At 43.7% G+C, this 13,168-nt stretch overlaps 1 protein-coding gene across 3 annotated transcripts in view; it reads right to left on the bottom strand.

The window, feature by feature from the left end:
* The window catches only part of ptbp3 (polypyrimidine tract binding protein 3), a 118,836-nt gene that overhangs the window by 53,475 nt on the left and 52,193 nt on the right, over positions 1-13,168 (bottom strand). For all 3 annotated transcript variants that reach the window (XM_072517309.1, XM_072517310.1, XM_072517311.1), the window contains one exon: positions 2,154-2,229. In XM_072517309.1, the coding sequence (XP_072373410.1) occupies positions 2,154-2,229 (76 nt within the window). The remainder of the gene's footprint in view (positions 1-2,153; positions 2,230-13,168) is intronic.

Below are 13,168 nucleotides of genomic sequence, written 5' to 3'. Positions count from 1 at the left end.
TTGGGATGAGGGTTTGTGGACATGTTCGTAATTAGTCAGGGCTTCTGCCTCTCTGGCCTCTGTACCTCTACTTTTTTTGTTAAATCAGGAATGCTATGGACCTTTTGTGCATGGCCTCAAGGTTAAGCCCCCGTACCACTTGTCAAGAGCGAGCTTCTCAAGCCATTCAAATTCCAAATATGCCTGACAGTACTACCCCGGCACCCAATGATATGCATTTAAAATAGCCCGTTTGCTGTCTCATAGCTTGCCGCAAGAGGGCATAAACGTTTTCTATCAGCTTACTCTGAGACAGCAGGGATCAGGATTGGGCTGGCCACTTCAACGCTGTGCTAACCTTTCAAAAGAAATCACAGAATCCCTACAGTGCAGAAGTAGGCCCTTCAGTTCTGCACCAACCCTCCAAAGGAATACTCAGGCCACGCCCTATCCCTGTAACCCCACCTCACCTTTTTGGACACTGTGGGGCTATTTAGCATGACCAATCCACCGAACCAGCACATCTTTGGACTGTGGGAGGAAATCAGAGCACCCGGAGAAATCCCATGCAGACGGGAGGACGTACAGACTCCGCACAGATAGTGACCCAAGCCAGGAATCGAACCCAAGTCCCTGGCGCTGTGAAGCAACAGTGCCAACCACTGTGCTACCGTGCCACCTTTGAATATCTCTACCCACAAGTCAGAGCTAGGGGCGTTTTGCTCTGCAGGGCCATATTCAATGGGCACAGTGGGATTCTCCCTTTTCAGCTCGAATTGATTTAATTGAAACTCCTTTTCCCGTCCCTGCCCTCCCCTCCCTCTCCCGCCCCTGCCCTCATCTTCCACTTCCTTTCCCTGCCCTCCTCCTCGCTCTCAGCTCAAAAGTGCACAATATCCAGTCAGCTGAAAGTTGAAAAATCATATTTTCAAAGGGAAAGGTGTGCAGCCCCGTGGATTCCTGAATATACAAGTTTCGGGGGGTGCACAAGCATCCCAGAGCAGAGTAGTGATGAATCTCATGCCTTGGAAGCTATGTGTCAGAGGATGCCCCAATTACTTTTCTTTTAAAAATAAATTTAGAATACCCAATTATTTTCTTTTCAATTGAGGGGCAATTTAGCGTGGTCAATCCACCTAACCTGCCCATCTTTGGGTTTTGGGGGTAAGACCCACGCAGACACAGGGAGAAGGTGCAAACTCCACACGGACAGAGACAGAGGGCTGGGATTCAAGCCGGGGTCTCAGTGCCGTAGGCAGCAGTGTTAACCACTGTGCCATGTGCCGCCCTGGAGGGTGCCCCAATTAATTGCCGAGAACTGGTTTGCAAAGCAGAGGGCATGATGGCACAGTAGTTAGCACTGCTGCCTCACGGCACCGAGGCCCGGGTTCAATCCTGGCCCCAGGTCACTGTCCGTGTGGAGTTTGCACATTTCCCCTCGTCTGCATGAGCCTTACCCCCACAACCCAAACATGTGCAGGGAGATGGATTGGCCATGCTAAATTGCCCCTTAATTGGAATTTTCTTTTTTAAGTTTGCAAGACAGAGGAGTTAAACCAGAGGCCAAATTAGAGTCTCAGATTTACGACTAGCATTCAACTCACTTCACAATACATCATCTTCCTTATTCATGAATGTAACACCAGTTTATTGATGCTCCCCAAGTTTATAAAGAATGAAATAGTGAAGGATAGATATGGAGAACATGCTCAACATTCAAGAAAGGAAGCTTCAATGTAAGAAATCATGGCCCATCAGGCCATTATATTTTGTTTCCTGCAAGATAAAAACCACAATGAATTACAGTGCACGTATAAAAACAGTGCAACCATTGTTGAAATTAATTTCCACAACTACACAGTATACCTGCTGTGTCACAATGAAGTCAGGACTTTGTATTATCATTTCATACGAACAGGAAAATTGGTTATGTACCCAGTTAAAAGACAAGCGTTTCAAAGCACAGTGTGTTAATTTACAATACTTATTCAGAATGTGATGTACTTCATAATATTAAATTTTATTGATCATGTTTCATTAAACATTAGTGTTACACATTATTCAAATATTAGCTAACAAGGGTGTTGAAAAAAGTCAGTAAACAAAGAAACAAGCACTTAGTTTCAGGTTTCAAAGTGCTACAACTATTAGATTTGATAGAAGATAGTAAATACCTGTAGCTGGAGTAGAATTGCTCATGGTAGATGGGCCGTTAACAATACCAGCCGAAAGAAGCTCGTCAGATCCCCGCTGAAAAACAAAATATTCATATACTTAAGCACTTGCCATCATGTAATTCAGATCAGTGCAATAACCATAGCTACTTTAAACAAAGTACAATATGGGAACAAGGCTTCTGTAGTAATCAAGGTATTGGGGTATTTGTTCATTCAATGTTTGGAATAAATTAAATTTTACAAAAGCAATTACAAGTTTATCAACATATTTCTCTCACTTGAAGAATGGGTGAAGTACCAGGCCGTCACCTTCAGGATTGGGTGGGTCAGGTGTTCTACTTGGGCTTCGACAGTAGGGACGCAGGGTTAGCACTCCTGATTAAGAGAAGAGTCCGATTTCAGAGGGAGACGGTGGTGGCTGCTCAAGGGGAATAGATACACGTCATGGTCTCTCGGGTGTTGGAAGGAAAGTCAGTGGTTTTGGCAAATATGCATGCTCCAAATGATGATGTGGATTTTATGAAGAGGATGGTGGTGGCTATAACGGACATGGATATGCACCAGTTGATTTCGGGGGAGGCTGGAACAGTCTTGAACCCGAAAGTGGATGGGTCCATGCCAAAGTCGTTGACCTCGTGTGTGTGTGTGTGTGTATGTGGGGGTGGGGAGGGGGCGTGCGCTCTCTATCGCCAGGGGTGAAGAGAGCGGAATATTCTGCAATTGATCTTCGACCACGCTCCGCACCTGGTGGATGTGGTTTTGGAGGGCTGGCATGGAGTTTCGATGTGGCACTGTTAGCAGGCAAGCCTGAGGTTGTGTGTTAACTTGGCACAGGTGATTGACAAATACATAGGCTTAATAAGAATGGGGAAGTCTCGCCTCTGGTGTTGTGGGAGGCCATGAAGGTGGTGGTGGTGGTGGTGAGATGGAGAAATATGATGCAGGTTGATAGGGAGGCAAGGGAGGAACAGCGACAGTTGGGTGGATGAAAGTTTGGAGGTAGACGCAAGTCATCGGACAATCCCATCCCAGAACTCCTGGCCAGCAGGAAGAAACTGCAGACGCAGTTTATTCTGCTGTCCACCGTCAGCTGTTGTGCACAATCGGGTGATGTATGAATATGGAGAGAAGGCCAATAGTGGGAGGAGTTGGGACGGAATTGGCAGAGGGGGCGTGGTGCGAAGCACTGTGACAGATGAATGCCACTTCGTCATGCACGAGACTTGGGCTTGTACAGTTAACCACCCTTCCAGAAACAAATTCCTCGTTCCTTCCATCCCTTTGTCCTTCCAACCTCTAAACTTGGGAACTAATCCGGCTCAAACACACCGGGCGCATTTAACAAGGTCTCGAATGAGTTGGCTATTTGAGAGAGTGGAGTATAAGCACGAGCGCTGTGGGAGGGGCCTGGCAGACCTTGTACGTATGTTCTGGTCATGTCCTGAGCTTGAGACTTTGGGGTCTCCTTCTTCAGCACCACGGCGACGATTCTACAATTTGATTTGAGGCCCAGTACCTCGGGGGCCATATTTGGGGTGTCAGACCTGTCGGAGCTACAGACGGGAGTGGGAGGCGGCTTTAGCCTTCGCCTCGCTGATCGCTCGCTGGCAGGTTCTGTTGAGAGGAGAGGTCAGCCTCTCCACTCAATGCCTCAATTTGGCTGGGGGAATCTTACGAGTTTCTACATCTTGAGAAAACGAAGTACACCATAAAGAGGTGCAATTGAGGGGTTCAACAAAAGATGGCAGCCATTATTTTAAACAGCAAGTCACCATCAGCTGTTCTGGTGGGGGGGGGGCCTGGGAAACCTTTATCGAAAAACATCGTTTATAATGCAGTACTGCCCTCTAAAATACATCCCAAACTGCCCAAGTTTAGTAAGTTCGCATAGTGAGTATTTTGAAAGGTAAAGAAACAGACAATCAGGGAGCAGGAGGATGCATTCGTTCCTTCAAGCCATTCATTGTGATCGTGGCTGATCATCCAACTCAATCGCCTAATCCTGCCTTCCCCACATATCCTTTGATCCCCTGCGCCCAAAGTGCTAAATCTAAAGTGGGGGTTCTTCAATGGCAAACTTGACAACACAACCTGCTAAACAAGTGCAGGTAACATACATACAACTCAATTATTCAAATCTACCCAAACGGTTTTAGTTTCCAATTTCTCACACGGAACACAATTCAAATTGACAGCTGGATAAATAAAGGGGAAGGAATATTTGGTACTCAAGAATTTTACTGAAAAAATAATTATCTTCTTTGCAATCCTTGGCCGCATGCATCATTACAACTGTAGCCACCTAAAATGGCAGATTCCCGATTAGAATGGTCAAACCCCGATCTAAAATGGCGAACGAAAGAGGCTGATGGGAAAATCAGCCAACAGGACTCAAATGGACAGCTGCAGGTAAAACAGTGTATTCGCCTCTGAGGAAGTCGGCCCAGACCGATACCTGCAGCCATCAACATTACAACAACCCAGCCATCTGCATATTAAGCAGCCATCCCCGGGAACAATTGCTACACATTAGCAACACAAAGCCGATCCAGACCTTTCGGCGCCAGCAGGAGCTGAGACAAAGAAAGGTAAACGACCACCCCCAATCAAGAAATCCGCCCATTATTGGAGCATATCGAACCAAGTGATTGGGACCAAGTCCAATCACTTGGAACCAGTTACGAGGTCCGCCCCGAGAGGCGGGAAGCCCCTGGGGACCATAAGAATAGGGGCCAAGTTCAACTCGACCCTTCGCTTTCTGCTCGCAACCTTCGAGGCCCTTCGACAAAGAAAACAGTAAGTCTTACTTCAGCGATCGCTACCAGATAGGTGCTCCTGACTATCGACTTGTACCAGCTTTGAATCCCACAGGCTCAGACCCAATTTGAAAGACCATTCGTTTCCCTGACCTGGTGGGCCATTTCCAAAGTTAAGTATTGGCCTTTAGTGGTAGGTAGTAGTCTAGAAGTAGGTTTATTGTATAAGTATTTATTGCTGTATATAATAAATGATCGTTGATTTAACTTTAACTAAGCGGTGTGCTGCATTACTAATCATTACTTGAGCTTGAACCACGTGGCGGTATCAGAAAGATACCTGGCGACTCGTGAGCGAAGGTGACAGAATTAGAGCTAATAAAACTAAGGCTAATAAGAGCAACACAACTTGAAAGGGAAAAGTGGTGACCTGTTAATGTTACTTTTGCTTCTACTACCCTACAATTGCCACAAGGCCATTAATGCTTCACCCTCAGAATTATTCCCCTCCATCTGGGAGATGAGTCTGGATTATGTTGGTGCGTCTTCACGACAGAAATGTTAAAATCGGGAACTCCTAGTACCTGTATGTGGAAATTCAAAAGTATGAACTACAACGCAGCACAGTCTCGCATCATTTCAGGAATTGTGCTAAACTCCCTCAAGAGCCTCACGTCCAAAGAGCACTTTTTGTTGATCCAGAAAAACTACAGAGTCGTGAACACAACCCAGTCCATCACGCGAACCCGCCTCCCATCCATCGACTCCATCTACACCTCCTGCTGCCTTGGGAAAGCAGGCAGCATAATCAAAGACCCCTCCGACCCGGCTTACTCACTCTTCCAACTTCTTCCATCGGGCAGGGGATACAAAAGTCTGAGAACACGCACTAATACATTTAAAAACAGCTTCTTACCCACTGTTACCAGGCTCGAGTGACCCTCTTATGGACGGATCTGATGCTTCACACATCTTCTCTACCGAGTAGTACTGCACTCACCCGATGCCTTTATCTATGTAATTACATTGTGCTTTTATGTATGCCCTATGTTTTTTTTCCATGTATGGAATGATCGGTCTTGACTGTACACAGAATACTACTTTTCACTGCATCTCGGTACACATGACAATAAACAAATCCAAATTTAGCGTGGCCAATCTACCCATTCTGCAAATCTTTGGGATTGTGGGGGTGAGACCCACACAGACATAGGGAGAACGTGCAAAGTTCACCCGGACAGTGACCCGGGGCCGGGATCGAAACCGGGTCCTCGGTGACATGATGTAACAGTGCTAACCACTGCATCGCCATGTCGCCCCCATCAGTGTCCAGTTAACTGATCTAATTCAGAAAAGAGGACAACACCTGGCTTAAGCTTTGTCCCATTGGGCATAAATGACAACACAAGGGTGAACCTGCTCTTTTAATGGCCAGTTGTCTTCACTGCCAGTTGTCTCTCCAATTTTATTCTGACTGGCCTACATCCTAGGGTCTTAACGGAAGTGAGAACGGAGATAGCGGATCCATTGTTATAGTATTCCAAAATTCCCTTGATGCGGGTTGGTTCCAGTGGATTGAACAAATCCTGAAAGGGAGTGAGGCACAAAGTAGGAAACTATAGAGCAGTTGCAAAGTTGTTGGAATCTACTATTGAGGAAGCAATAACAGGACATTTGGAAAGTCAAATGCAATCTAGCAGAGTCAGCATGGTTTTATGAAGGGTAAATAATGTTTGACTAATTTGCTGGAGTTCTTTGAAGGTATAACAAGCCAAATGGATATTGGGGCTCATGTAGAAATAGCATATCTAGACTTCCAAAAAGCATTTCAAAAGGTTCCACACAAAAGTTTAATACACAAGGTACGATCACATGTGATTCGGGGTCATTTATTAATATGGATAGAAGACATGGCACAATGGTTAGAGCTGCAGCCTACGGCGCCGAGGACCCGGGTTAGAATTCCGGCCTTGGGCCACTGTCCGTGTGGAGTTTGCACATTCTCCCAGTGTCTGCGTGGGTTTCACCCGGCAACCCAAAGATGTGCAGGTTAGGTGCATTGGCCATGCTAAACTGCCCCTTAATTGGGAAAAAAAAATAATTAGTTTTTTAAAAAAATTATTTTATTTTTTATAAAAGCTGGATAGCTTACCGGCAGAGTTGGGATAAATTGGTTATTTTCTGGTTTGCAAGGCGTAACTTGTGGGGTGTCACAGGGTTCGGACCTTGGGCCTCAACTATTTGCAACATATATTAATGACTTGGATGTAGGGATAGGAAGTACTATTGTCAAATCTACAGATGACACCAAAATAAGTGGGATAATAAGTTGCAATTAGGGAATAAGAAATCTACAAATGGATTTAGATAGGTTAGGCGAGTGGGCTGAAATCTGGCAGATGGGAGTTTGACATGGATATGTGATGTTATTAACTTTGGCTAGAAAAATAGAATGGCAAATGACCCAAATGGAGAGAAACTTCAAAATGCTTCAGTGCAGAGGGATCCAGGTGTCCTCTTGCATGAATTGCAGAAAACTAGCATGCAGATATCCAGGCAATAAGGAAAGCAAATGGAATGTTGACCTCGCAAAAGGAATGGAGTATAAAAGTAAGCAAGAGTCGCTGCAACTGTACACGGCATTGGTGAGACCACACCTGCAGTATTGTGGGGCAATTAGAACGAGAGCTCATAGTTTTACAATAAGGGGTAACAGATTCAAAACAGGAGAAATTTCTTCTCTCAAAGGGTTGTGAATCTGTGGAATTCACTACCCCAGAGTGCACCAGATCATGAGTAAATTTGAGGAGAGAAGACAGATTTTTAATTAGTAATGGGTTGGAAGAATGGGTGGGAAAGTGGACTTGAGGCCGAGGAGAGCAGCCAAGATCCCACAATTGGGAAAATAATTATTTCTTGGCCAAAAATCAAGGGACGATTTTTAGACAAGAACATTACTCAAGTATATACAGCAAGTTATTTAACTTGGGCTCCGATACACAATTTGACTTAGAAGATGCCAATTCAAAATTTACACGTCTCAAGTTAAATAATAACGATCAACTAAAAATTATATAAAGACCAAGTTTCCATTCCTTACTAAAGTGGGTACATGCCATTTTTGATGTTGTAATTTCTTCTTTAAAAAGGTGTTGTTAAAGTAATCAAATGATGCAACTAGGCATACTTTCCATCACCACCTTTCCTTGGAGTTGCTCTCAATTTATTTGGGGTTGCCCCAAGGATGGTTGACCATGCCTCCATCGCCAGACAGAGACTTCCAATTCTGCTTATTTAAGTTTCTTTTTTCTTTTTTTTTTTTTTATAAAAAGAGTACCCAATTATTATTTTTTTTCAATTAAGACACAATTTAGCGCGGCCAATCCACCTACCCTGCACATCTTTGTGTTGTGGGGGTAAAACCCACGCAGACATGGGGAGAATGTGCAAATTCCACACGGACAGTGACCCAGTTATTTAAGTTTCTTGCCACAACATCTTTCCATCTGGTCTTTGGCCTTTCTCTTCTCCCTTCCTGGCAGTCCCATGCTCATCACTCACTCAAACTACCCCACTTTCTCCCAAGCCTTCACCCACACGTTTGTACTTTCATTCTTATCCTTCCTTTTCTCTATGCTCAATCCTTTCACCATCTAATCCACTGATTGTAGAAATATATGAAACCCATTTTGGTATTTCCAGCACAGTTGGGAGGGGAAAGAACATCACAGCACAAAACCACTGATATTTCAGCTTTAATTACACCTCTCAAAACATCTTAAGTATAAGTACTGTGAGAAGCAAGGAGGAATTAGTACACATACAGCAGAAGGCTCCTTTCTGAAGGCGAGTTCAGGTAACTTACTGGGCAGCAAAAGGAGAAGATGCATTTGACAATGTTACACCCGAAATGAAATGGCGAAATCCAGGCAAGTGACCAAAGTGAACAATGTGATGTTTCCCAGCTTTAGAAAATTGCCACTAGGCAGGAAAAAACCCAAAATAAACTGAAATACTGCATAAATATTCGAAACAAAATTAAAGGATTAACGAACTCTTCGTATACTGAATTTATGAAATTATATTCAGGACTGATTAACGGTCTGAAACATGAGAAAGTGAAAACTTTAAACCATTTTTCATATAGCATTTGTTACAATTCCAGTTAATGGTATAACTGGACAAGCAGCTCCCAGAATGGAACCCTGGCTCAAAAAAACATTAAAGAATTATCAGACAAAACACAGGGGAGGGCGGTATGATGGCGCAGAGTTTAACACTGCCTCACGGCACCGAGGTCCCAGGTTCGATCCCGGCCCCAGGTTACTGTCCATGTGGAGTTTGCACATTCTCCCAGTGTTTGTGTGGGTCTCACCCCACAACCCATAAGATGTACAGTCTAGGTGGATTGGCCACGCTAAATTGCCAAATTGCTCCGTAATTGGAATAAATGAATTGTGTAAGGTAAATTTTTTTAAACATTTAAAAATAAAACGTAGAGGAACAGAATCACAGGGCCACCAATTAGCTTTAACAAGAAAAAAAACCATTAAACATAAAAAATTTGATGACACAATCTGCCACTGCCAAAAAGACATGTTTAAATCTTCTCTCATAAGTATGTTTTCCCTTAATGGTTTGCATTTCAAAATCCAGACCCGGTTTTACAAATGCCTCTTTTAACCTAAGCTTCTATACTCGTACGAACAATCCTGACAAAGTAGGGTGTAGTTATTCTTTACACTGCAGGATGGGGCAGAGCTGCTTGAACATTTATGCACAGAGTGATTTAAGAGTGACTAGTGCAGGCACAAAATTTCTATTTCAAATGTGTGAGAAACATTACAGCACAAACCTCCAAAAAAACTACCAGAAATGCATTGGAGTAGATTTGTGCCTTCCGGGTACAGACCAACAGGAGTGATATATTGATCAATTTAGCCGAGTGACTATCTTGCGCTCTATAAATTTTACAAGAGTCTTGTGCAAGCTGTTGATTGGCACATATTAACCTTGAGCTGCAACAAGAAAATTTTAACGAATCAAGTTTTCCCACTGAAGGCTCACTCCCTCCATGTAAACAAAAAAATGCCATTAAAATATTGAAAGATAGCACAGGTTTTGCAACTAGTATCAGCCCTGAATTAACATACCCGAATCATTTTCCAACAAATATTTTTGTTACCGAAAGGTATTCATTTTACACCCTTCATCAATGCAGTTTGATGTTAGCTCAATACAAAGAATGAACAGTGACTTCTTGCAGGATCAGAACTTAACTGCCAACGAAATATATAATCTGCTGCACAGAGTTGAACTGAAATCCAGTATCGTGGAACTTGGGAGCAAAAATAGCTTGGAAGCACGATTTATAGTTGATAATTGAATATGACAGATCATTCCACTTCATTCAAGTCACTGGGCATTATTTTATTTTTAAGAATATATTCTCATTCTCATGTAATCGCCAGTTGCGTTTCTTATGCAATAGTTCTGCTGCTAAGAGCTCAGTTCAGTTAGGAACAGGAGTAGGCCCCTCAAGCCTGTTCCGCCATTCAATGAGATTATGCTGATCGGTGGCTCAACTAAATTCTATGAAATATGCCTGCCTTTGGCCCATATCCCTTAATACCTTGGCTTATCAAATATTTATCGGTCTCAGATTTAAAATCTGAACTGATCTAGCATCAATTGCCATTGTGGAAGAGAGTTCCAAACCTCTACCACCCTTGTGTGCAGAAGTGCTTCCCAACATCTTCCCTGAATGGCATGGCCCCAATTTTTGGACTGTCCCTTTTCTAGAATATCCAACCAGTGGAAACAGTTCATCTTTATTTTATTTTTTTGTTGTACAGCACAGAAGCATTTGGCCCATCATGTCCACACCAGCTCCCAAAAGAGCTAACCAGCTAGTCCTAATCGCCAGCTCCATCTCGGTAATGCTCTAAATAAATCCCTTTCAAATATGTATCTATCTCTCTTTTGAAAACTCCCATGGATTCAGACTCCACCACTCTCCCAGGCAATGCATTCCAAATCTCAACAACTGAGTAAAGAGGTTTCTCCTCAACGCACTCCGAACTCTCTTGCTGACCATCTTGAAATTGTGGTCCCCCTATTCACCGACTCACCAACTAGTGGAAACAGAATATTCTTTACCCTAACAAAATATTCATCGTTTGAACACCTCAACAAGGGCACCTCTTAATCTTCTCTGCTCCAACGAGCAGAAGCCCAATTTCTCCAATCTTTCCTTGTATATAAAATTCCTAATTCCTGGCATCATTCTTGTAAATTTCCTCTGTACTCGCTCTAGGGCTTTAACATCCTTCCTTAAATAAGGTGCCCAGAACTGAAGACAATACTCCAATTTGTGGTCTGACCAATGATTTGTAGAGGTATAGCATCACTACCTTGCTCTTATACTCTATGCCTCAATTTATAAATCCAAGGATCCAATAAGCCTTTAAAAAAAAAAAAATTTAGAGTACCCAATTTATTTATTTCAATTAAGGGGAAATTTAGCATGGCCAATCTACCTAGCCTGCACATCTTTTGGGTTGTGGGGGAGAAACCCACGCAGACACAGGGAGAATGTGCACACTCCACACAGACAGTGACCCAGAGCCGGGATCGAAACTGGGACAACACGGCGTGAGGCAGCAGGGCTAACCCACTGCGCCGCCCCCTAAACCTTCTTAACCGTTTCAACTTGCCTGACCACCTTCAGAGAATTATGCACTTGATCCCCAGAGGTCCCGCTGTACCTGTACTCCCCTCAAAAGTTATAACATTGAGCCTGTATTGTCTCCTCATGTTTCTTCTATCAAAATGCATCACCTCACATTTCACTGCATTGAACTACATCTGCCAGGCGTCTGCCCATTTGGCCAACTTGTCAATGTCCCTCTGAAGTCACTCAGCATCACCCTCACAATTCACTATTCTCCCTAGCTTAGTATCATCTGCAAATTTAGAGATTTTCCCTCAACACCCACCAATAAATCATTTATATAAATCAGAAAAGGCAAGGGTTCCAGCACTGGGCCCTGGGGTTCACCACTTGAAACTTGTCTCCAGTCTTGAGAAATGTCCATCTATACTTACTCTGTTTCCTATCTCTTAGCCAATTCCTAAACCATGCTGCCAAGTACCCAGCACACCCAAGCATTTTTAGTTTGCTAAGCACCATATCAAATGCTTCCGGATAGTCCAAATATACAACATCCAAGGCACTATCCTATCCACTGCCTGTGTCGCCTCATTAAAGAACTCAATTAAAATTGTCAGATAGTACCTGCCCTTAAAGCCATGTTGACTGTCTAGTATTAACTTATTTTTCACTTTAAGTGTATATTTCTCACATTCTGTATTATGGCCTCCATAGGTTTTCCCACTATTGATGTCAAGCTGACAAGTCTGTCGTTTCCTGGGTCATCCTCCCAGTCAGCACAGTAGTTAGCACTGCTGCCTCACTGCTCCAGGGACTGAGGTTCAATTCCGGCCTCATGTGACTGTGGAGTTTGCACGTTCTCCCTATGTTTGCGTGGGTTTCCTCCAGGTGCTCCGGTTTCCTCCCACAGTCTAAAGATGTGCAGATTAGGTGGATTGGCCACAATAAATTGCCCCTTAATTGTCCAAATGGTTAGGTGGGGTTACTGGGACAGGGTTGAGGTGTGGGGTTTATGTAGGGGTCTCTTTCAATGGGTCCGTGCAGATTCAATGGGCTGAATGGCTTCCTTCTGAACTGTAAATTCTATGATTCTATCCTTTGCCCCTTTCCTAAACAACGGTGTCACATTTACAATCCTCCGGGACTAATCCAGTGTTCAGAGAGGCCTGGAAAATTTCTGTCAACAGCAATATGCTCCCTTACCTCTGTCCGCAATGTAGGATGCATCCAAGCCGGGCCCGGCGACTTCTCTACCTGGAGTTCGGCCAGCCTTTTTACACCTCTTTATCTATCACTATACTGCTCAGTTGCTCTACACCCACATTTTCAACTGAGCCATTGTCACTATCTTCTAATTTGGCAAATACAGTAGCAAAGTATTCATTTAGTACCACTGCCATACCTTCTGCTTTAGTGTGCAGCTTATCCTGCTTGTCCCTTATGGGCCCCATCTCTATCCTTCACTAATCTTTTATCCTCAATATGATAGAAGAACATTTTGCTATTTGGTTTAGCACAGCCTGCCATCATTTCCTCATGTTTAGTCTTATCCTTCCATATTCCAGCCTTAGCCTCCCTCCTGC

Source organism: Scyliorhinus torazame, chromosome 9 (genome assembly GCF_047496885.1).
Source record: "Scyliorhinus torazame isolate Kashiwa2021f chromosome 9, sScyTor2.1, whole genome shotgun sequence".
Taxonomy (NCBI): Eukaryota; Metazoa; Chordata; class Chondrichthyes; order Carcharhiniformes; family Scyliorhinidae; genus Scyliorhinus; species Scyliorhinus torazame.
This window is presented reverse-complemented; position numbering and strand designations above follow the sequence as displayed.